The sequence below is a fragment of the Salarias fasciatus genome, unplaced genomic scaffold (assembly GCF_902148845.1).
Source record: "Salarias fasciatus unplaced genomic scaffold, fSalaFa1.1, whole genome shotgun sequence".
Classification (NCBI taxonomy): domain Eukaryota; kingdom Metazoa; phylum Chordata; class Actinopteri; order Blenniiformes; family Blenniidae; genus Salarias; species Salarias fasciatus.
In genome coordinates this window covers 55,071-79,467 of record NW_021941396.1, presented here as the reverse complement: position 1 = coordinate 79,467, position 24,397 = coordinate 55,071, and the positions used below count along the sequence as shown (strand labels likewise).

Genomic DNA, 24,397 nt, shown 5'->3' with positions numbered 1-24,397 from the left:
TTCATAAGTATCTGTGTCTTTTAACATGTCCTCCATTTTCTGTTCATAACACTTTGTGTCCATGATGACCGTCGCTCTTCCCTTATCCGCTGGTATTATTGTTATTGTTTTATCATTCTGAAGTGCGTGGATGGCCTTTCTCTCCTCCTTTATGTTGCCTGGTGGTAATTTTGCAGTTTTTAAGATTCCTGCTACTTCGTTCCTGAGCTCTGCTTTTTTTCCTTGGTCCTTTATTGATTGGCACGCTAGCTCCGTGGCCAATATAAAATCATCGTATGGCATCTTGTTGGGGGTAATGGCGTAATTAAGTCCTCTGGATAGCACTTTTAATTCGATTTGTGAGAGTTGCCGCTCAGACAGGTTCTTCACCCACCTATGATTAATTTTGACTTCTTCAGTTTCTTTCCGGTTTTGTGTCGCTAGTCTTAGTAGTTTCTCAATATGTCTTGTTTTTGTCTTAATGAAAACGCGTTCGTGTGTTGCCTTAAGATATTCGTCTACCAAACCTTTCGTGTGCTCATCCATAGCGTAGTTGTGTGTGAAGCTGTCAATGTTTGTTTTCAGTTGTGTGTCAATTGAGTTTACCTTGTTTGCGGTGCACCGTATTCTCTCCTTCAGTAAAGCGAAGCCTGCTCCTTTTATTATCCTTTCAGCATTATGGGTTGGGATGGGGTTCTTTAGACAGAGGCTGCGTGGCATGATTTCCTTGTCTCGACATCTTAGGCTGAATTTGAGATGGTTGCGGAAACGTGCCCGTTTCTCTTCCAGGTGCTCCAATGCCCAGAAGTCTGTAATGACCACGGAGGTCCCTACATGTTCCACCCAGCAGGGGTGATAATATATGTTCCTGGGCTGTCATCTTCATATGCTAAACTTGGGTCACTGTGGGCTATTTCATCTGGGGCACGGTTTTGTGTTTTGGAAACCGTGTCCGTCGTAATTACCAGGACATTGGTACCGGGGGCGGGGCTTGGTTTATTTAAGGAAAGCAGCGCACCTGCTGCAGGGGGAGAGTGACGTCACACGCCGTCCTGGAGCTCACCTGCCGGAGGAGCGAGGCTGTGGAGCGTTTTCCAGGGTGGAACCAAGCCCCGCCCCCGGTACCAATGTCCTGGTAATTACGACGGACACGGTTTCCAAAACACAAAACCGTGCCCCAGATGAAATAGCCCACAGTGACCCAAGTTTAGCATATGAAGATGACAGCCCAGGAACATATATTATCACCCCTGCTGGGTGGAACATGTAGGGACCTCCGTGGTCGTTACAAGTCTTTGATGCATTGTAATCCATGACTTGCGCGCATATACATATACGAGGGTGTACCGAAAAGTTCCCGGATTTTGATTGTAATTTTTTTTTCTGACATTTCAAAATAAAACATCACTGTCGCCTTCAAAATAATCTCCATCTGCATTGATGCAGCGCTCCAGCCGTGTCTCCCACTCCATGAATGCGTTGTCAGACCCGCGCGTAAGTGTGCCATTTTTTCCTGGCTTCGATTTTTCTGTCCCCTCCTCCACATCTGCAAACCGCTGTCCCTTCAGCTGCTTCTTCAACTTGGGGAACAAGAAAAAGTCACTCGAGGCTTCATCTGGCGAATAAAGAGGATGGGAGAGGAGACTCATCTCATTCTTCGCCAGAAACTTTGTGACGCACAGCGCCGTGTCCGCTGGCGCTCTGTGGTAGTGGATCAACCGGCTCCACTCCGCCACGACGCTCTGCTTCCTCCTCACATCCTCACGGAGCGTCTGAGGACTTCCTGTAGTAGTCCTGATTTACAGACTGACCTGGAGGGACAGGCTCGCTGTGGACGAGACCCTGGACAGCCAAGAAGCAGCTCAGCGTTGTTTTCACGGCTGAGCGGACCTGACGCGCCGACATCTGGCCCTTCTCAAACCACCCGAACCACTCATGGACCTGAGTCTTCCCCAGAGCATCGTCCTTGTAGGCTTGCTGCAACAAGCTGAGTGTTTCTGCTGCTGTTTTTTTCCAGCAAAAAGCAGAATTTAATGTTTGCGCTGCTCTGGCTTCACAGTCAATGTCGCCATTTTGGAAAAAAATCGAAGACGCGGCTGCACTCTGTTGCTATAAATAGCGCCTGACAGGCGTCAGTGTCACTCTGGGAGCTCAGATTTCTCACAGATGTTCGCGAGGCTTACCTGCAGCACATCTGACAGCCAGAAGTCGAAACTCGTTATTATTAGTATTTTATGACCAGAGTCCCAGAGTCCCTAACCCTAAACTTTCCGGTACCCCCTCGTATATATACATACAACTTTTTGTTTTTTTAGAATATAGCTAGTAGTAACTAGTAGTAAACTCGGGGCGTGCATCAAGAGAGGTCTGCTACAGATCACCATTATTCTAACCACCGCAAGAAGACAAGGTAACCGAGTATGTGAAGGGTGATTAAAGATCTGCGTGATCATGCAAATATGATGGTGATAGTGATGGTGATAGTGATCATGCATATATGACCTCTGACCCCTGAGAAGCCCAGAAGCAGGCCAGAGAGGCCCTCACAGCCTACACAGCCGGCGGTCATCACAGAGCCCGGATCCAAGCCGCTCCCCCAGGCAGACGCCCCCACTCTGGTTCAGAAATGGGGCAGAGAAAAGCCCCGGCCGGGGACTCCGGCGGTCCCGGGCCCCGCGGAGGCGCCCGGGGCGGACAGAGCTGAGAGCCCAAGGCCCAAGAGCCAAAGAGCCGACCCCCCCACACAGGCGGAGGGCCATGACCCACTCGGGAGAACCGGCCCACACGGGCGGTTACCCACCCCAGGCCAGTACCCCCCCAGCGCTCCGGCCACGCACCCCGAGATCCAGGGCATCACCCCCCCCCCCCCCCCCCCCCACCGACCCACCCCTCCCACCCTGTCCTCTCCCACGTCACTCCCCCCGCCCCATCCCAACACTCACACCCACTCACTCACGCGCACACACACACACACACACACACACACACACACACACACACACACACACACACACACACTCATCCCTAAACCAAACACACTCACATTCTGACACACACACACTCACACACTCTCATGCACACGCTAGCAAGCACGTGCGCACACCCCCCCCCACACACACACACTCATCCCTAAACCAAACACACTCACATTCTGACACACTCACACACTCACACACTCTCACTCACACGCTAGCAAGAATGTGCGCACCCACACACCCACACACACACACACACACACACACACACAGAGTCCACCCTAACCCAAACACACTCACATTCCCACGTCATCCAGCCTTCATGTCCTGTGGGAGACCCCCCTGGAAGGCAAGGGAACACCAAACCCCACATCCACGCCCCCCCTCCACCCACAACCGCCGCCCCCACCCCCCCACCCCACCGCCGCAGACAGATATGCACCCCCCAGAGCCAGCACCCCCCAAACCACAGCCGGTCCAAACCCCAGGCCTGTGGGGAAAACAACAGCCTCCCCCCCGCCCCCCACCAGAAGGAATCCGGAAACGGGAGTGCAGAAGACCCCATTTCCCCCCCCCGGCTCATGAGTGTTGATGGAGTATGTTGTTTGCGATTAAAATTGAGTGACAATAACCACACCGTGCGGCAAGCGAGGCCAAACGAGCAGTCCCATCCACCTGAACAGCCCCACCCCCGACACGGTGCACCAAGACCCCCCGACGTGTGTGTTTGTATGTATTTGGTTGTGTTAGATGACTAAGTGCAGTTAAGACTGAGAGGCGAGCCACCGAAGCGTGCAGTGATTGGGGCCACTTAGATGGCCCCCTCCACCACACCCAACCTGATAAGCCCGCCTCCCAAAGCCCTACGTGTGTGTGCATGAGAGCGGGGGGAGAGAGGGGTCCGGGGATGCCGCAGCACCCCCGTCACCCAGGAGCCCCCCGATGAAGGACAGGGCCAGGAGCGCCACCCCCCCCAGGACCAGGGCGGACAGCGACCATAGCCAGAGAGCCACCGACCTAAGAAGCACCTCCCATCATGCATCAGGAGGAGTGGAGGTGAGGACAGACAGGGGGCAGCAGAAGGACCCAGACCCAGGGCCCACCGCCCCAGGCCCACCGGGACCCCCCCCCCCCCACAGGGCACCACACTCTCTTCTCACATACATACCTCCAATCGCCACACATATACACCCACACATACAGACATGCATACATACTTACATATACACACCCACACACACATGCTCACAGATACATACCCACACATACATACAGACTTACAGATACACAGTCACAGTCACACACATATACATACATAGCCAGATACACACCCACACACTCACATACACATACATGCATACCCACTCATATAAAAACATACATACATACTCACACATACACACCCACACATACACACATGCACGTACACACATACCCACCTTCCCCAACCCCCTAAGCCCCACAGCCCACCACCACCACCCCCCTATCTACCCCCCACCCCCCGTCCACCACCCCCCCCAACCATCCACCCCACCCCTCTGTCCCCCACCACCACAACCACCCACCGCGATGCCCTGGATTCCGGGGAAGCAACCAGACACCAGGGCATGCACCAAACCCAGGCCACGGCAGCACGCCCGAGCCAACCGGCCCCTGCAGTCAGGCTGGCCAAATAGGGGGACTTTTAACTGCTCCAGGTCAAAAGGGGCTACTTTAGGAATAGGCCTCTTTTTGGGCCCCGCGAAGCCCCCGGTGACCCTAGATACCCCAGATTCGGAGTGTAGGATGGCGTGGGACCCCTCTACCAGGATATGAAAGAATTAACTCCTCGCACCCCTTAGAATGTATTTTGGCCCGGATGACAGAACTGCTTCAGCAGGCTGTCAGGCCCATCACCCCATTCTTTTCTTCTGAAATAATTGCTCTGCCTGGGGCAAATTACTTTCCAAAGGTCTGAGGAAGCTGATTTTTTAATATATGGTAGAGGGGCCCGGGACGAGTCCAGGGACGTGGGTTTGTTGCCGATCTGACCTAGACTTTTCAGTGGGTGGGCCTTTGAAAAATCTCATTTCTTGAAATTTGACGGCTTCCTGTCTGCAAACGGTAGCACCAAAGGACTTGATAATTGGCTTCTGGGCCGCATTTCAGACCTAGAATTAGTATTCCAAGTCTCGTCTCTGTACGCACGCCAGAAAGCCAAGTAGATTCAGGGAGGGCGTATCAAGACGAGACCAAGGAATACCCGTATGACGTCATCTGTGAAGTAATATAGTCGAGAACCAGGTCGACATTCTAAGAGGAAGTCATTTTGAGGAGTGTTGTTTTTTTTTTTTAATTTGGGTTACTCTGAGTGTTTTCAAAGTGCCCCAAACTGCAGAAGGGGTGACCTTGGCCACTTGGGAAGGTCACACGAGTCTGAGACCCGGCACAGGGGTTCACCATGAAGTGACAATGTGTATACTCAATTCTCAACCTTCTAGCTCAAAGCGTTTGTGAACTGCGATTAAAAAGGGACTTATAGCTTGATCTCTCAGGCGCTTATGGTTGACTTTTCGTAATTGGGAAGGTCGTAGAAGTTTGCCACACACGGTAACACGCGATGGTACGATGCATATATTCAATTTTCAGCCTTCTAGCTCAAAGCGTTGTTGAAATATTGAAGATAATTGGTGTTCCCTCCTTTTTCAGATTCAAGTAGGGGGACTTTTAACTGCTCCAAGTCAAAAGGGGCTACTTTTTGAAAACCACCTCTTTTTGGGCCTCTGGAAGCCCCCTGTGATCCCGGGGACCCCAGATTCAGACTGCCGGATGGCGTGGGGCCTCTCTCCGAGGATTTACATGAAACGACTGACTCTGCATGACCTTTAGTATGCATTTTGGCCCGGATGAGATCACGGGAGAATGTCTCCACTGCCCATCCCCCTCTCGAGGCCCCAGAGTGAAAAGAAGCAGACTTCATTTGAGGCTACTTTCAAGCTTCACAGAAAGTAGATGAAGTAAAAATGGGCTACTTATGAAAGTAGCCCAAAAAGAAGGGGGTACTTGTAATCACAGGCTACCCGATCGAAGGGGGTTAATTTGGGCCACTCTCTGTGCAGATAAAGTAGCTGGAAATGAAAAATCTTGTGCCCTTGGTACTCCTTGGAGGTAAATTTGGGCTACTTTGTCCATTGGAGAAATACTCTGAAATGAAGCCTTCATTTCTAGCTACTTTCCAAATTGAAAAAGTAGCCCTAAATGAAAACATGGGTTTTGAACTTCCCTGAAACAAAGACTTCAATTTGGGCTACTTTTTCATTTGAAAGGTAGCCTAAATTGAGGCCATCGTTTCAGATCTCTCCACACAACGGAATGAAATCTTCAATTTGGGCAACTTTCTGTTTAAAAAGGTAGCCCAAATTGAAGCGATCAATCAGATCTTCCCCCACGATGGAGTGAAGTCTTCAATTTTTTCAACTTTCTGTGTTTGAGAAGTACCCCGAAATGAAAATTTTTGTTCCCCTGGTACTCCGTAGAGGTAAATTTGGGCTACTTTGTCCTCTGGAGAAGTATCCTGAAATGAAGTCTTCACTTCTGGCTACTTTCCACATTGAAAAAGTAGCCCTAAATGAAGACATCGGTTTTGAACTTCCCTGAAGTGGATGCTTCATTTCAGGCTGCTTTTTGTTTTTGTAAAGTAGCCTAAATTGAAGCCATCGATCATCTCCCCCTACAATGAGAGGAAGTTTTCATTTCAGGCAACTTTTTGTGTTTTAAAAGTTGCCCACAATGAAAAGCTGGCTTCTGCCATTGCAAAAGAGGGAATAAATTTGGGCTACTTTTCAAAATTAGAGAAGAGACTGCCATTGATGACTGCCATTGGCAGTCATTTTGGGGTACTTTTCAAACTGAAAAAATAGTCAAAAATGAAGAGGTCATTTTTTTGGGCTGCTTGTGTTTGAGAGTGACCTTTAAGTGGGAGGTAAATTTGGGGGACATCTTTGGTTTGAAAAGTAGCCCAAATTGAAGCCATCAATCAGATGTCTCCCTACAATAAAAGGGAAGATTTAATTTCGGGAGACTTTGTGTTTGAGAAGTAGCCCGAAATAAAAAATCTTTTGCCCCTGGTACTACGTAGAGGTAAATTTCGGTTACTTTGTGCATTGGAGGAGTTGCCCAAATTGAAGCCATCGATCAGACCTTCCCTTCGAGGAAAGGAAGTTTCATTTCAGGCTACTTTTTGTTTTTGAAAAGTTGCCCAAAATGAAAAGCTGGCTTTGTGGCACTGAAAAAGACTGAGGCAAATTTAGACTAATTTTCTAAATTGAAAAAGTTGCCCAAAATGAAAGTTTCATTTAAGGCTACTTTTACCATTTTGAAAGGTAGCCTAAAATGAAATCTTTTTTTTTTTTTTTTTTTCCCCTTGTCCTGTTCGGTAGCTGGGGCGTGCAATATTGTATGATTGTAGCCTTTTACTATCCGAACAGATTTTAATGTTAGCAGCAGGACGAGACTGAGTCTCCTCCTGCTGCTGCCTTTATTTAAAGCTGCCATCCGGCATGGCTGCCGGACAGGACCGGGACGGAAATGCTCAGAGAGCAGGGACAGAAAGAGAGAAAGATAAAGAGAGGGAGAACGGAAGGGGGGGGGGGCACAACCTATGTACAAAGTCACAATACAAAACAGTGTTGTCGACGCACCACACACAACCTAGAACAATCCCAAACCCCCAATCTAGACAACACCAAAACAGAGCCGACAACCAACACAGAAAATTACAGAACCATACATACTTTTTTTTTTTTTTCTTTTTTTCCGAACCATATTAGTGAACAGACCAGGCCACAAAAATAAAAGGAGGTGTAGGGGAGGAAGGAAATGCAAGGACACCACAAACCGTATTTTTTTTTTTTTTTTTTTGAATATAGCTAGTCGTAACTAGTAGTAAACTAGGGGCGTGCATCAAGAGAGGTCTGCTACAGATCACCATTATTCTAACCACCACAAGAAGACAAGGTAACCCAGTATGTAAAGAGTGATTAAAGATCAACGTGATCATGTGAATATGATGGTGACAGTGATGGTGATAGTGATCATGCATATATGACCTCTGACCTCTGAGAAGGCCAGAAGCAGGCCAGAGAGGCCCTCAGAGCCCAGACAGCCGGCGGACATCACAGAGCCCGGATCCAAGCCGCCCCCCCAGGCAGACGCCCACGCTCCAGTCCAGAAACGGGGCAGAGGAAAGCCCCGGCCGGGGACCCCGGCAGTCCCGGGGCCCGGGCCCCGCGGAGCCACGACCGGCAGGAGCCGGTCCGCCCCGGGCGCCAGGGCTGAGAGCCCAAGGCCCAAGAGCCCAGGAGCCAACCCCCCACCCAGGCGGAGGGCCATGACCCATCCGGGAGAACCAGCCCACACGGGCGGCTACCCACCCCGGGCCAGTACACCCCCCAGCGCTCCGGCCACGCACCCCGAGATCCAGGGCATCACCCCCCCCCCCCCCCTAAAATGAAATCTTCATTTCAGGCAACTTTTTCAATTTAAAAGTAGTCGAAAATTAAAAAGAAGCTTTTGCTTTCAACGATAAAAGAAGGAGGTGAATTTAGGCTACTTTTCAATCATGAGAAGTAACCCAAAATGAAAACTTCAATTTGGTTCGGGTTAGAGAAGATGACTGCCATTGGAAGTCATTTCGGGGTACTTTTCAAACTGACAAAGTAGCCCCAAATGAAGACATGATGTTTGGTGTACCAGAACATAAAGCTGTCACATTTTAGTGTTCTCCGCTCAAAAAACTTGTCTTTGATGGTTGAGATTTGGGTAACAGATGCATGTGATGCATGATATCTAAAATAGGCTGAAAAGAAAATTTTGTGTCCCTGCTACTCCTGTTGAATGAAATTGAGGCTACTTTTCTAACAGAAAAAGTACCCCATACTAAAGCGAGGTCTTGGGTCAGTCCCAGTGCCGTCGCTCCATGTCACACTTCAGTTCGGGGTATTTTCTCTATGTGAGAAGTGCCCTGAACTGAAGTCTGACATAGAGGGACGGCACTGGGACTGACCCGTCCTTGCTTCAGTTTGGGGTACTTCAGTCATAGAGAAAGTCACCCAAAGAGAAGCCAACACTTAATGTCAGTCCCAGTGCTGTAGCTCCATGTCAGACTTCAGTTTGTGGTGCTTTCTCCATGTGTGAAGTACCCCGTACAGTAAAACAGTAAAACATTAAAGCACACATGAACAGTGAACAAGGAAATATTTACAAAGCAATTTTCAGTCACTCCTTGGGGTCGGGTGTGGCTTTCCCAATGTCTCTGAGAAGCACTTTTGGGGCGAGGAGCCGACGTGGCTTGTACTTGCAGACCTTGGACGGCGAGAGCCTGGGCTTCGGCGGGAACTTCCCTGGCTTTGCAGGCGAGATCCCAAGCTTGACTTTCACCTTATTTGCGAGGGTCTGCGAGACGGACAGCTTCCTCTTTTTGGGTGTCTGATTGGGAAACAAGAACAAGCACATAGTAAGATGAATGAATGTGATGAATGATGGAAATTACTGTTTTTTTTCTGCTTACCTTGACCTGCTCTTTCTCCTCCTCCTCTCTGGAAGAGGAGCCGCTCGGGCCGGCCTCCTCCGGGGTCTTGGGCCCCGCGGACTGAACCGGTCTTCTGTGTCGCCATTTCCGGGCGGGCCCCACGGCAAGCTGCTGGGACCCGAGGCGGTCTGTGATGTGGAGGGCCCGGCCTCCGAGGCAGATGCGTCACCCTGCCTGACCTTCCTGATGGACAGGCAGACAAAGAGTTGGCGCATCTGTCTGGCATGTGAGAGGGTCTTGTGGAGAGCGTAGAATCTCTCTTGAGTCTCGAGACTATGACACATGAAGTGTGAGACGTTTTTGTGAACCTCCTCGTCGTTGGTTTCGAAGTTCTGTAAATGAAAAGTGAAAAGTGAAGTCAGACAAAGCAAGTAACTCCAGTCACTGGAGTGAGAATCAAATCTCTTCCCCGGAAAACAAGCATCAGACTCACGTATGTGGCGACGGCAGTCCTGATGTCGAGGTGGGTGGGGGCACGCGGGAGGCCCATCTCCGTCCAGGCCTTCCGGACATAGCGGACCATGTCCTTTGCCTCCCCCCGGCCGAAGCTGCTGAAAAAGTAGTTGTGCAGCAGGATTGTTCTTCTCCTCAGCTTGAGCCACTGCCGAAACCAGCCGTATTCCTTGGCATCCAGGTAAATCTGGGCCAGCCCGTAGGTCCTGATTGTCTTGTGGTCCATGACCTGCAAGAGACAGCGAAGACAGACATCTGGTTGGACGACTGGTGGATTTGGCCCGTGTGGTCTTCCGCTCTGCCTGCGCTTCACACTCATGTTTATGAGGTAGCCGGTTTCGTCGGACCCCATGGCGTTCTTCACCTCCCTCACCCTCATCTTTTGCCTTGGTTCCACCTCCCATACTCTACTCCACTTGGCTCTACCCCGCTTGTGGGCGGTTCCATCCGCCCGCTTTACCGCAACCCGGGTAAGTTTTCCGGCCCTGCTCCGGCCACCGGCTGGGTTGAACTGAGTTGGGCTGGAAAGGTGACGTCAAACACATACTGGTCGCTGATTGGTCAGTGATATTGACCAATCAGCCACCATCTGTGGCTAAGGTGAAACCTAAACACCGCCATGATTAATGCGCTGATACAGAGGAGAAACAAAGGAGCTTGGACGGTAAATGAACAAAATAATAGCAATTAAAACAATTTCAGCAAAGCAGACATTAACTCCTTGGTCTGCTGGGGAGGTTCAGGAGCTCATTTATTTAGTGGGGTATGAAAAGATCCAGCGGGAGCTGACGGTGCCGCCAGAAGATTTTCAAGACCTCCCGAGTCAGTGGCAGACCACAGATCACTCTGGACCTCAGCCCAAAGCCGAGAAAAACCGAAATAACAAGGACCAGAACTGAAAGCGTGGGGCTGGAGACGGTTCCAACAGATGGACGCAATCTACGGCCACCTACTCGCAAACACCGAAAGGGACGCGGCTGAAGCTAGGCTACGGCGCTGCTGGAGCCACCGATGGAGGATGATGGTGAGATTTTACTGAACAGAGTTTGTTATAAGGTAGAAAAATATATTATCTGGATTGAGAGTTTGTGTCAGAATGTATTTAGACGCTGCTACTCTCTGGATTTTGCAGTAATTGTCCTCGGAGTAACATAATCACACTCAGAAAGCCAGCAGTAAATGCTGCTGATGGCAAATGTGACGCCTGATTTTTAATAAAACCACCGGACGAAGTTGCAGCTTCTCAAGCACTTTTAATTTAAGCATATGCATGTCCTGAATCTGATTCTTGTCCTCCACGTAGTGAAATGAAATGTTTTTCCCTTCAGTATTATCTAAAAAAGGACTTGAGATAGTCAAATAGTTAAATCAGATAGTTTAAGCCTTCAACTGTCGTGAGTTTTTTTTTTTGGGGGGGGCAGTTTTTTGACAGCATTGCTCTACTAAAGTTATCAAACACATTTTAAAGTCCCTCTTAAAGATCAAGTTGGAATTTCAAAATGTATAGAACATGTCAGGGCTGAGTTTGAACCACAATGACTTGACTTCATTGTTCTTTGTGTGCGTGTGTTCTGTTTCATTCAGCGAGGACAGTTTGGTCTCCCCATCTGAACTCCTGACTCCCTGCCATGACAGCAGCTCCAGCCTCTGAGCCAGCCGGAGCATCAACACCAGCACCACCTTCTCCACCTGTACAGGGACCATCTCCTCCACCAGCTGCTCTGCAATGTAGGTTTCCTTACTACTGTTTCTACTTACAGCGTTTTAAATACATGGACACGTATTTTCTAAATTGCACGGGGGGAATCCAGTTGTTATTCCATAACAAACACTGATATAAAAACAAAAGCCTCAATCAAAATGTGAAGGCTCATCTGAATCTCTGTTTATTTATATGTTTTTTAAAGTCACACACAGGTATGAATGCAGTAATGGGATTTGTAAAAGAGTATGTATTTCAAGTAGGTTTACACAAAACAATCAAAACTAGAAGATGTTGTGGGATTGAACAGCATTTAATATCAGTTCCCATCACTCTGTTTGTTTAGGCCAGAGAACCAGGACCCTTTTCCAGCCAGACGTCTCTGCTGTCCTGCCAGAAATCCTTTCTGAGGATCCTGAGCAGCAAAGGCTGAACCAGATCCAGTAGGATGAACATCTGAACTGCTTCTCAGCGATGCTGGAGAATCGAGGGAGCAGGAGGGAAGAGAGTGACGCCATACTGCTTTCAATCCAGCTGTTCTGGGTTCTGAAAAGACCTGCTCAACACGGAGGAGGCCGGGATCCATGAGAACCTTTAATAGCACAACTGGATTTGTTGTTGTTGTGGAGTTGTAATTGATATTCATTATCAATAAAGTTTTAATGTATGCTCTGTTTACTCTGCTGTTTCAAACAATATGACAAAATTGTTACGTGGATTATTTTTGATCGTATATGAAACAACAGATTTGCAAAAGCACAACACATTTATTGAATGACAGGTTGAAAAAACACAAAGGGCAATATTGAGTGAACTTAGATCTGCAATCATTATTTTCAACATACTTTAAAGGAGTCATATTATGCAAAATTCACTTTAGAAAGGAGTCTTTACAGTCATGTTGCCTCCCAGAGCCTCTGTATGATCCCCCAGAAGTGAAACATTCAGTCACCTCCCTCAATTGTGCACTCCACTTTTAAGAAAATATACACTCAAACACGCGGTTCTGAAATCTTCCTCTTCTCGACGTCATGAAGAGGAATGCCACTCTCCCCCGGAAGAGGATCCAGCCTTTGGCCGCCCCCGGATAGGTCGCTCATTTCGGCTGTATTTTCTCATCCATCGCCAGTGTTTTCATAAAGTCAGCTCCTCCACCGTCTTCAGGTGGGTCAGCTGACGAGCTGACAGTTTTTGCTAACTTAGCCACAGTTAGCTCGATGGGAACGTAGCGGAGCTCCTCTCCCCAGCAGAGAGGCTCTTTGAGTCGGCCGCGGCTGTGACGGCGCCCGGGCGTCTGACTTCCAGGGCCGAGTTGGGGCCGATTGGGTAAACGGCCCGGAGCTGCTCCACGGAAGCTGGTCCCGAAGCCGGCGGAGACGCCGGGCCGCTCCTCTCCTCGCCGGGACGCTGCGAAGCTCCGGAGCCCAGCGGAGGCGCACTGCGCACCGGGTGCAAAGTCAACACACACCGGCAGCGCCGTCCGGATGAAGAGGGCTGCTCCTCTGAGAGGCTCTCTGCTCTCCATATCACACCAACAACACATGATATAAACAGAAAATTTAAAAAAAAACACCTCATTTCGCTCCCGTAAGGTCGCTCTGCTCGTCCAGCCACATTGATCTGTGATTTATAGACTTCCAGCAAGGATGAGTTCATGGTTTATGTTTTGATCTCAAATGAGAGCTTTTCTTTATCCAATAGTTCCTTTTGTATTGTTCATTCTATATAAAAACGGTAATTTCCACGTTGCTGCTGTCTGGACCCTGTTCAGCTGATTCTCTCCTCCCGAGGCGGCGGAATAACAGCATATAGGAAAAATTTTACGTCCGTGAGGTCGTGCATTGTGTTTTATTTTGAAAATTCCGGTGTAACTTCCAGTAAGGTGCTTTCTTAACGACAGTAAATTTACGAGGTGGGCGTGGGCAGATGCGTTCAAGTTCATCACGGAAAATAGGCTGTCAAAAACAGGCTGTTCTGAAGAGGGCTCCTCAGAGCCACTTTTTAGACCGCTCAAACTCTGAACATAGGACAAATTTGGGGCAAAAAACTTATATACTATGTTTTTAGGTGTCTGTGACCTATATGACATGACTGAAAAATAGCTTAATAGGTCCACTTTAATGCTGCAGTACAAAACAGTTTTTACATCTTTACAATTGATCAACACTGGTTTAACTGATTACAGTAACAATCTGTTCAAAACTCAGTTGTCCTTAATAGTGAATGATCAGAGGGAGCATCAGAACATCCTGGACCTCCCATCTTGTACCACCCCACCTGTGGGCTCCGGCACTGCTGAACCAGGAACATCCTTCCACCGCTCAGCTGAGAAGCTGGAACCATTTCATCCACCACTGCATCTCAGGTGTGAGTCCAGAGACAGGCCTGGTCCAGCCGGTCCTGATAGGACAGAACCTCTGAAAGAAACAGTATATGCAATGAATTTACATAAAAATAAAGATGCCATTAGGACTTTTCAATAGATATTAATTTGAGTATCATGACTACTACTATTGATACTACAACTAACGTCCACAAATATCTAAAATAATGAAATTTAAAATGACAATCTCCTTAACACCTTAAAACGTCACCAGGCAAGACATGAACAGTCCCCCAATGGTTAGTGTTTTTCATTCTTTTAAAATATCAATAGTCATCTTTGTTTGTTCCAGCCTGCGTATAGCTTAATGACTAGTCGATGTAGGGAAAGGTATTGAGAACCTGGATCCTCTAATGTAACAGCAATCCTAACCATTGAAGATGGGCTATTAATTTAATTGTTCAATTTTTATTACTTTTCCTGGATTTGTTATGTGAAAAAATAGATAATCAGCCGTGCATCTGAAATTTGATGCTGGCATTTAAAACTCCTCTGAGCTGCTGACAACAGACAGAACAGAAATGCTCTTTGATTACTGAAGCTAATGCTAATCACTGACTGTACTGCCTGAAGGACTGTCAGAAAATGGCAACCTGATCATTAGAATAACTCAAAACAATTTAAAGCACAAACTTCTCTTAATAACTGCAGTTACATTGGTAACTCACCTGGAGCTGTCATCTCCTCACAGCTCTTCACGTCTCAGCTTGGGCCTGATTTGGCTGCAGGGCCTCTCAAACTCTTCCCTACTTTTCTTTCACTTTATTTCTCGCTGTTTGTAACATTTTATGACTCTCTTCTTACAACAAAAAGCGACAAAACCGCAAAAAGAAACATGACAGCCTCTGTGTCGTTTAGCTTGTCGACATCCGCGGAGCAGCTGAATGTTTACAGTTTAATTTCCCCGCCCACTGACGGATTTCTATGGAGACAAACAAGGAAGTAGGGATGCAACCAAACTGAGTAGAGTCGAGTTGAGTGCATGGGGGTGGAGTCGAGTAAAGTAGGGAAGGTGGAACCAAGGCATTTGTCAGGACGCCGGTCCTGTGGCCGTAGATTGAGGAGAGGTAGGCCGCCATGTAGCCAAAGAACCTACACCTGGTCTTGGGGTCCTTTGGCAAGGCGTTAGGAAGGTCCTTTGAGACAAATCGGAGGGGGAGAACGAATGAGTGAGAAGGACTCCGAATGGATAACACAGCTGAAATACACCGTGAGTCTTTACACAATTATCGAGGAGTGACAGGATTTTTTCCCTGGCCAACTTCTGGCAGGTCACCAGGGACTCCTTAGACACCAGTTTGGCCTGCTTTGTCTGCTTCACCAGGGTCTGGTGCCCCAAGACCGTCCGACCTCCCTCCCAGTACATCTTTTTGAATTCCCTGTACACGATGGTCACCCCAGTGCTCTGCAGAGCACTATTGGTTCAACGCACGGAGCTCCGCCAACTGTCTGATGGCCATAGTCTTTTTGAGATTTTTTATCTCCAGTTCCACCCGTTTGTCCGTGACATCTTTGTGTCCACGCAGGTGCTTCTCCAGGTGCAACACCTGCGAGTTGCATAACAGGAGGGGACATATCCCACCCCCGAGGAGAATTCGGCCGGTGGCCAGGTTATTTAGGATATTCTGTTCATTGGGGTTTGGGATGTGATGGATCTGCTGCAGGTGCTTCGCCACAGCTTTCAGGTACTTCCCACAAATGGGGCACACCCCTGTCCCTTGGTCTTCGTCATTTCTGGAAAGACAAGAGAAATCAATTACAAACAACACATGCATATATCGTGTTGCATGAGCGCGTACTCCTCAGAGTAAGAGAACAACAGGAGACACGCGGGGTTAACCAAGTCAGATTTATTCATACTGCACGTAACACATGGGCATCCACCCGGCAGCCCCTCCGCTGAGGGGGGACCGATTGGAGGCAAAACCCACAGGCCGGAGGAACCGCCCGCCTGAATGCTGGCCGGCGGGTGCCCTCCGATGGCGGGTCGTGTTTGCCAATCGATCTGCTTCACCGGATGCCACGCTGCTGCTGTCTTCCTTGGATGGTGCCACCCGGGTTGTTACGGGGTGTCTGGCTCCCAAACTGAACTGAAGGTCCCCAGAAATGGAGAACAGTAGCCCCTTCTGGTGTACTGGGTCGTTTCGGGGCCCCCGGGCCCCAAACTGAATCAACAGTCTCCCGAAATGAAGAAAACTAGCCCCTCTGGCGACCCCGGTCGATTCGGGAAACTTTTCCCCGAACTGAACCGAAAGTGCCCCTAATTGAAGGGGGTGGTCCCTGGGCAGAGCCCGGCGGGGTAGCCCATCTTAAAACGGGCACCCCGAAGCCTGCCTCCCTGTGGCCGCTTGAGGGATCGCGGTAGTCCAAAATGAAAAGGGGGCATTCCCTCAGAAAACTCCCTAACGCCCCTGTGTGATAACTCTGAAGGAACCAAAAGTCAAGCTGCTACCCATGATCCTCTGCTCAGTGATTAGGGACGACAGAGTGTTGACAGACAGGGGCATCCCTCGGTTCAGGACGGGGGGGCTTGACCCCCAGGATGGCACAGGATGTTGGCCAACGTAGCACACGAGCACAAAATGGCGAGCAAAGACTGAGAAACGCATTCCCTAAAACATAGTGATGGGATGATGTGACAGGAAACAGGAAGCAGGAAGCAATAAACAGGAATCAGGAAGCAGTAAACAGGAAGCAGGAAAATCAACAACAGGCAGAAGAGGTGGACGGTGCTGAGAAACATGTTTTCATAAAAACCCTGAGAGAACAAACACTGGAGAGGAGAGATGGAACCAGGTGTTGAAAGAGCTCAGTGGTAGACTACCAGCAGCCTGCCCGGTGTTCTGGATTAACTGGTTCCCGTGGTAACGAGTGACGGATTCCTGTAAACATGATGGAAGCAACATGTTAGAATCAGACTCACTAAAGACTCTGAACTGATAGATTTACTGGAACTGTAGAAAACCGGCTTCACTAGAACCTCTACAAAGTTCAGTCGGGTTTCAACATCTGCTGGCCACCAGTTAACACCAGTTCATCTGAAACACCAGCAGGCGGAGCGGAGCCTCGCAGCCGACCGGTGCTCAACACCGGGACACGGTGCAGGGCGGGGCGGTACTCCAGGATGTGGTGCCGAGTGGGGCGGGACTCCGGGACATGAAGCCGGATGGGGCGGGGCTCCAGGATGTGGTGCCGGGTGGGGTGCTGGGTGGGGCAGGACTCCGGGACATGATGCCGGGCGGGGCGGGTCTCTGGGACGTGGTGCTGGGTGGGGTGGGGCTCCGGCCGGGGGCAGAGCTCTCTGAGCAGCGTCTCATGGGGATGAGGGGACATTACTGATCAGAGATCCAGCAGATGGAAACACTGAGGACTGCTGCTGCAGAGAGAAAGACCTGAACCTCAACGTTCCCTCAGAGACCTGAGGAGCTGCTCTCTGACATGTCGTCCTTTTGGGAGGACGCCCGTCCATGCCGTCCATGGTCAGCGTCCTCTTCGGGGTTCCGCTGGGTCTGGATCTGGTTCAGACATGGCTGCTTTGTGCTTTCAGGGCTCAGTCGCCACATGTCCGGTCTCTGGACATGTGTCTCTGGGGTCAATGAGACGATGGCCCATCATGATGAGATCCTGCACGGCCTCCAGAAGCAGCAGGACGACGTCATTGGCAGGATGAAGAACCTCAACTCCAGTCTGAGCCAGGTCCTCAGAGACCTGCGGGGCCTCAGGGGTCAGGAGCAGCCTGGTGAGAAAAACCTCCAGTTGCTGGTCCATGTCCTCACTCTGGACATCAGTGTGTCTTTCAGTCGAGCCCTCCTCCTGTTTCTGTCTTCTTCACCACTTCTCACTCTACCTATCATACACGTACACTCACCGGCCACTTTATTAGGTACACCTTGCTGGTACCAGGTTGGACCCCCTTTGGCCTTCAGAACTACCCTAATCCTTGGTGGCATAGATTCAACAAGGTTCTGGAAACGTTCCTCAGAGAATTTGGTCCATATTGACATGAGAGCATCATGCAGTTGCTGCAGATCCATGAGGACATTGTCCCAGTCCACCACGTCCCGGAGGTCTGCTGGATGGAGATCTGGTGACTGGAGGCCATTTAAGTCCAGTGAACGCTTTATGACATGGTGCGTTCAGAAGGTGGTCCACTGTAGTCATAAAGGGACAGACATGGTCCACAACAAGACCCAGGTAGGCTGTGGCGTTGCAACCATGCTCAAAGAGTGGCAGGAAAATACTCCCCACACCATTACCCCACCTCCACCATCAGCTGGATCAATACAGTGATCAGCTGGATCAATACAGTGATCAGTGATCAGCTGGATCAATACAGCGATCAGCTGGATCAATACAGTGATCAGTGATCAGCTGGATCAATACAGCGATCAGCTGGATCAATACAGCGATCGGTGCTGGATCAAAAAGGTGGGCGGGGCACAGTGGCTCCGCCCACTGCCACAGTGAGGAGCTGATTGGGCAGAAACTCTGGACTTCCAGCAGCTGCAGGAAGACGCTGCATGATGCAGATTGTCAATGGATCAGTGGGTCTGCTGGAAACACTGCTAATCCTCATCCAGTCTCATCCAGTCCCTCAATATCCCTTCCTGTCCCTTCCTGTCCCTTCCTGTCTCTTCCTGGTTTCATCATTACTCAGGCCAACCAGGACCTCAAGGGCCTCCTGGAGAGAGAGGCTTCAGTGGCCCCCCAGGGCCTCCTGGAATTCAAGGAGAAAGTGGACCCCAAGGACTTCCTGGCAAGACTAACACCACACACACACACACACACACACACACGGTTGGGTGAGCTCTGGTGATGGACATGGTGTGTTCTGTTCCAGGACCTCCTGGTGTGGATGCTCATGTACCCAGACTGTCCTTCTCGGCGGCGCTCACGGTGCCGATGGACCGAGCCGGAACCATTGTCTTCGACAAGACCTTCGTCAACCAGGGAGGCTTCTACGACCAGAGGACAGGTACTGCTGGCCCCGGGCCCCCGATGGCCCCCGCTGGCCCCCACTGGCCCCATCTGACCCCACTGGCCCCGGGCCCCCACTGGCCCCCACTGGCCCCATCTGACCCCACTGGCCCCCACTGGCCCCCGCTGGCCCCCGCTGGCCCCCGCTGGCCCCATCTGACCCCACTGGCCCCGGGCCCCCGCTGGCCCCCGCTGGTCCCGGGCCGCTGCCATCCGTACACCACCAGTGCACGGACACAACTCTGCTGCCACTGGTTAAACTCTGGTACAGGACTGGTTAAACTCTGGTGCAGGACTGGTTAAACTCTGGTGCAGGACTGGTTAAACTCTGGTGCAGGACTGGTTAAACTCTGCTCTAGGACTTGGTTAAACTCTGATACAGGACTGGTTAAGCTCCGGTGCAGGACTGGTTAAACTCTGATACAGGACTAGTTAAGCTCTGGTGCAGGACTGGTTAAACTCTGCTGGAGGACTAGTTGAAGTCTGCTGTAGGACTAGTTAAACTGCTGCAGGACTGGTTAAACTCTGGTGGAGGATGAGTTAAACTCTGCTGCAGGACTGGTTAAACTCTGGTACAGAACTGGTTAAGCTCTGCACTAGGACTTGGTTAATCTCTGGTGCAGGACTGGTTAAACTCTACTGAAGGACTGGTTAAACTCTAGTGTAACACTAGTTAAACTCTGTTACAGGACTGGTTAAACTCTGGTGCAGGACTGGTTAAACTCTGGTGCAGAACTAGTTAAACTCTGCTGGAGGACTAGTTGAAGTCTGCTGCAGGACTAGTTAAACTCTGCTGGAGGACGAGTTAAACTCTGCTGCAGGACTGGTTAAACTCTGGTGCAGGACTGGTTAAACTCTGGTACAGGACTGGTTAAGCTCTGCATTAGGACTTGGTTAAACTCTGGTGCAGGACTAGTTAAACTCTGCTGGAGGACTGGTTAAACTCTAATAATCCATTTTTTAATAATACATTTTATTTGTATAGCGCTTTTCAAGGTACTCAAAGTCACTTCACAACACAGCAAATTAAATCAAAAACAACAACATAAAATCAACAGCAGTAAAAAAAAAAAAAAAAAACATTAAACATTAAAAGCAGTTCTGAACAGGGGGGTTTTGAGTTCTTTCTTGAAGGTGGGGGTCAGAGCAGTCACGGAGAGGTGGGGCCAGTGAGTTCCAGAGGGTGGGGGCGGCGATGGAGGAGGCTCTGTCTCCCCAGGTTCAGAGCCTGGTCCCACCCGGCAGGGACAGCAGGGTGGAGGTGAGGACATGGAGTGTGAGGGTGGAGCAGGTCTGTGAGGTCTCGAGGGGCCAGATGATGGAGAGCTTTGAAGGTGATCAGGAGGAGTTTGAAGTGGAGCGCTGGGGGACGGGGAGCTGGTGGAGCTGGTGGAGGACCGGGCTGATGTGTTGACGGAGCAGGTGTGGGTGAGGAGGCGGGCAGCGGAGTTTTGAACGTACTGTAGTTTATTAAGGGTTTTGGATGGTGTACCGTAGAGAATGCTGTTGCAGTCGTCGATTCTGGAAGTGATGAAAGCCTGGATTAAAGTTTCAGCAGCAGAGAAGGAGAGTGATGGGCGGAGTCCAGCTATGTTTCTGAGGTGGAAGAATGCAGTCCAGGTTCTGTGTTTGATGTGGGGGTGGAATGATAGAGCGGGTCCAGGAGAACACCGAGGTTGCGGATCAGCGGGGATGGAGAGAGTGTGGAGTTCTCAAAATTTAAGGTGAAATGTGCGGATTTGGTGATGTTGTGTGGACCGATGATGATGACGTCTGTTTTGTCACTGTTTAGTTTGAGAAAGTTGTGATTCGTCCATGTTTTGATGTCTGTGAGGCGCTGGGTGAGGTGGGGGGGGGGGATGTTGGGGTGTATGGATGTGGTGGAGATGTAGAGTTGTATGTCGTCAGCGTAGCAGTGGAAGCGGAGATCATGACAACGGAAGATGTTGCCGAGGGGGAGGATGTAGAGGATGAAGAGGAGGGGACCAAGCACCGAACCTTGGGGAACGCCCTGTGGCGGGGGGGGGGGGGGGGGGGGGGGGGGGGGGGGGGGGGGGGGTGGGGGGGGCTGTTGAGGAGGAGCAGCGGTCGATGTGGATGAACTGTTGACGATGGGAGAGGTATGACTGGAACCAGGACGGAGCAGCGCCGGTGATGAGGGTGGATTTGAGGCGAGACAGCAGGACGGAGTGGCTGATGGTGTGGAAGGCTGCAGTGAGGTCCAGGAGGACGAGGATGCTGAGATGGGCGGAGTCAGAGGAGAGAAGGAGATCATTGGTGGTTTTTAATAGAGCTGTTTCAGTGCTGTGTTTTGGACGGAAGCCAGACTGGAAGGGTTCATGTGGACTGTTGGAGCTGAGGTGGGCTTGGAGTTGGGAAGAAATGACTCGTTCGTGGACTTTGGACAGAAAGGGAAGGTTGGAAATGGGCCGGAAGTTTGCAGGGTTGTTGGGGTCAAGACCAGGTTTTTTGAGGATGGCAGTGATGGCAGCCAGCTGGAGAGACTGTGGGACAGATCTGGATGAGAGTGAGGGGTTTATGATTTGAGTGATGAGTGGAGGGATTATGGGAAGACAGGTTTTAATGAGTGAGGAGGGAATGGGGTCCAGGGAGCATGTTGGAGTTTTAATGCCAGATAAAGTTTGTGTTAACTGAGCAGAGGAAATGGTGAGAAGTGAGAGAACTGTGGACAGGAAGCAAGGGGAGGAGAGTCAGGTGGAGCAGTGGGGGTGGCAGAGAGGTCAATGGAACTGTAAATGGTGTCAATTTTAGACTGAAAGAAAGACTGAAAACTATTGCATGTGTCGGTGGTGAATGAGGATGAAGTGTTATTACTGGGCTTGAGAAGTGTGTTGATGGTGGTGAAGAGAGCCTTGGGGTTACTGGAGCCGGAGTGGATGAGGTTGGAGTAGTAACAGGACCGAGCAGAGTTGAGAGCATCTTTGTATTGCTGAATGTATTCTGTGTAGATTTGTAAACGTACAGTAAGACCAGATTTTCTGCACAGTCTCTCAAGCTGGCGCTTACGGGATTTCATCTGATGGAGCTGGGGGGTGTACCAGGGGCTGTGAGGGTGATGGAGCTGGGGGTGTACCAGGGGGCTGTGTGGGTGATGGAGCTCGGGGGTGTACCAGGGGGCTGTGTGGGTGATGGAGCTCAGGGGTGTACCAGGGGGCTGTGTGGGTGATGGAGCTCAGGGGTGTACCAGGGGGCTGTGTGGGTGATGGAGCTCGGGGGTGTACCAGGGGGCTGTGAGGATGATGGAGCTCGGGGGTGTACCAGGGGGCTGTGTGGGTGATGGAGCTGGGGGGTGTACCAGGGGGCTGTGAGGGTGATGGAGCTCGGGGGTGTACCAGGGGGCTGTGTGGGTGATGGAGCTCGGGGGTGTACCAGGGGGCTGTGAGGGTGATGGAGCTCGGGGGTGTACCAGGGGGCTGTGTGGGTGATGGAGCTCGGGGGTGTACCAGGGGGCTGTGTGGGTGATGGAGCAGCTCGGGGGTGTACCAGGGGGCTGTGAGGGTGATGGAGCTCGGGGGTGTACCAGGGGGCTGTGTGGGTGATGGAGCTGGGGGGTGTACCAGGGGGCTGTGAGGGTGATGGAGCTCCGGGGTGTACCAGGGGGCTGTGTGGGTGAGAGAGACTGTCTTTGTGTTGGCGGGGGCGAGTTCATGGAGGCAGGAGGAGAGAGTGTTGTAATGAGAGACCAGATCAGAGGGCTGTCGGACGGTGGTGGAGGGGAGGTGGTCAGTTTGGTGGTGAGGAGGGCTGACAGTACAGGTAGAGCAACAGATTTGAGGTTTCTGAAGATTATTTCACATTTTGTTTTGGGGGCTGTGAGGGGAATGTGTCTGCTGAATGTGATGGTGAAGTGATCTGATATGTTGAGGTTGTGGCTGGAGAGGTGGTCTACAGTGGGACCAGTGGAGCAGATGAGATGGAGAATATGGCCGTGATTGTGTGTGGGAAGATTTACATACTGAGTGATATTGAAGCAGCTGAGAAGGTCCAGGAGTTCAGCAGCAGGTTTGGAGTTGGATTGTCAATATGAAAACTGAAGTCACTAAGCAGAAGGATGGATGAGGAGATGGAACTTAACTGGGTCAGAAAGTCTGAGTTCTGACAGGAAGGAGGTGTTGGGCTTTGGGGGACGGTGGATGACAGCAGTGAAGTGGAGAGGGACCGGACAGTCTGAAGGCAGGGTGTTCCAAGGAGTGGGTGTTTGTGAGGGATATGGGAGTTAATTTAATGTCCTTATTGAAGATTACTGCAGTGCCGCCACCCCGTCCATCTGAACGGGGGTTTTCAATGTAGGTGAATCCAGGAGGTGTGCTCTGATTCAGTGCGAACTAGTCCATGGGTTTGTGGCAGGTTTCAGTCAAACAGAGAAAATCCAGCTTATTGTCAGTGATGTATTCATTTAGAATGGAGTGAGCCGGTGTAGAGGAGGGAAAGACTGAGGCGACGTGTGCTGGTTGTGTGCTGTGGGTCCCGGGGAGAGGGCGGAGCTTGGTCCGACTCACGTGAGGATTGTTGTGATGACGTAATGCAGAAGCGGCTGAACGGTGAGACCAGATGGAGGGGATGGCGTTTTCAGAGGCGATGTGGTGGGAGAATGAGCGTCCAGATCCCCGATGAGGAGGACGGGAGCTGCGGAGGAGTCCGAGGTGCTGGAGAGAGGCGGCGCAGGCCGGACGACGACTGTTGTTGAGCCCACGGAGCGCAGAGGCGGAGCACTGCAGCGGCGGCATGCTCCGAGCGGCAGGTGCTAGCAGGGAGCTAGCATTAGCTTCAGACTGGTGGAGCTGGATACTGGCGGGATGAGGCTGATGATTAAATCCAGGGAGGCAGAGAGAGCCGACAGGAGTCCACAGGATGTACCGTATTCGCCAGAATATAAGACGACTCCGATTATAACACGACCCCTATTTTTCAAAGACCATTTTGTGAAGAAAAAAAAATGCTGAAGACAATAAGGTCACTCATAAAACAACTTTTTACTATACAATTATAATAAACTCAAAAACTCACAACTGAGATAACATTTCACGAGATATAAAATGAAAAAATATTACAACAGTATTGAATAAAAAATATATTCTCTTTCTCAAAATAAGAAACAATAAGCAACAAATAAGAACCTCAAGGGGTCCAAACTGCATAAATGATGTAAATAACTTTCCAGGTCCTTCAGCTGAATCAGGCTCTGGTGGTGGACATTTCGTCTTTCCGTTTTTCAGAGACGTATTCTCTCACCCTTCTATCAGTCTCTCTGAAGCGTCTCTCAGGACCACAGAAAGCTTTTCTCATCGTGTTAGCATCTGTAGGCATTTTTTCTGTGTTCTCCAATATCGAACGAGGCA

At 50.4% G+C, this 24,397-nt stretch overlaps 1 protein-coding gene across 1 annotated transcript in view; it reads left to right on the top strand.

Moving 5' to 3' along the window:
* The window catches only part of LOC115385642 (EMILIN-1-like), a 73,514-nt gene that overhangs the window by 25,326 nt on the left and 23,791 nt on the right, over window positions 1–24,397 (top strand). Inside the window, exons 11-13 of the mRNA XM_030087710.1 lie at window positions 17,608–17,799; window positions 18,718–18,816; window positions 18,901–19,035. Of these exons, the coding sequence (XP_029943570.1) occupies window positions 17,608–17,799; window positions 18,718–18,816; window positions 18,901–19,035 (426 nt within the window). The remainder of the gene's footprint in view (window positions 1–17,607; window positions 17,800–18,717; window positions 18,817–18,900; window positions 19,036–24,397) is intronic.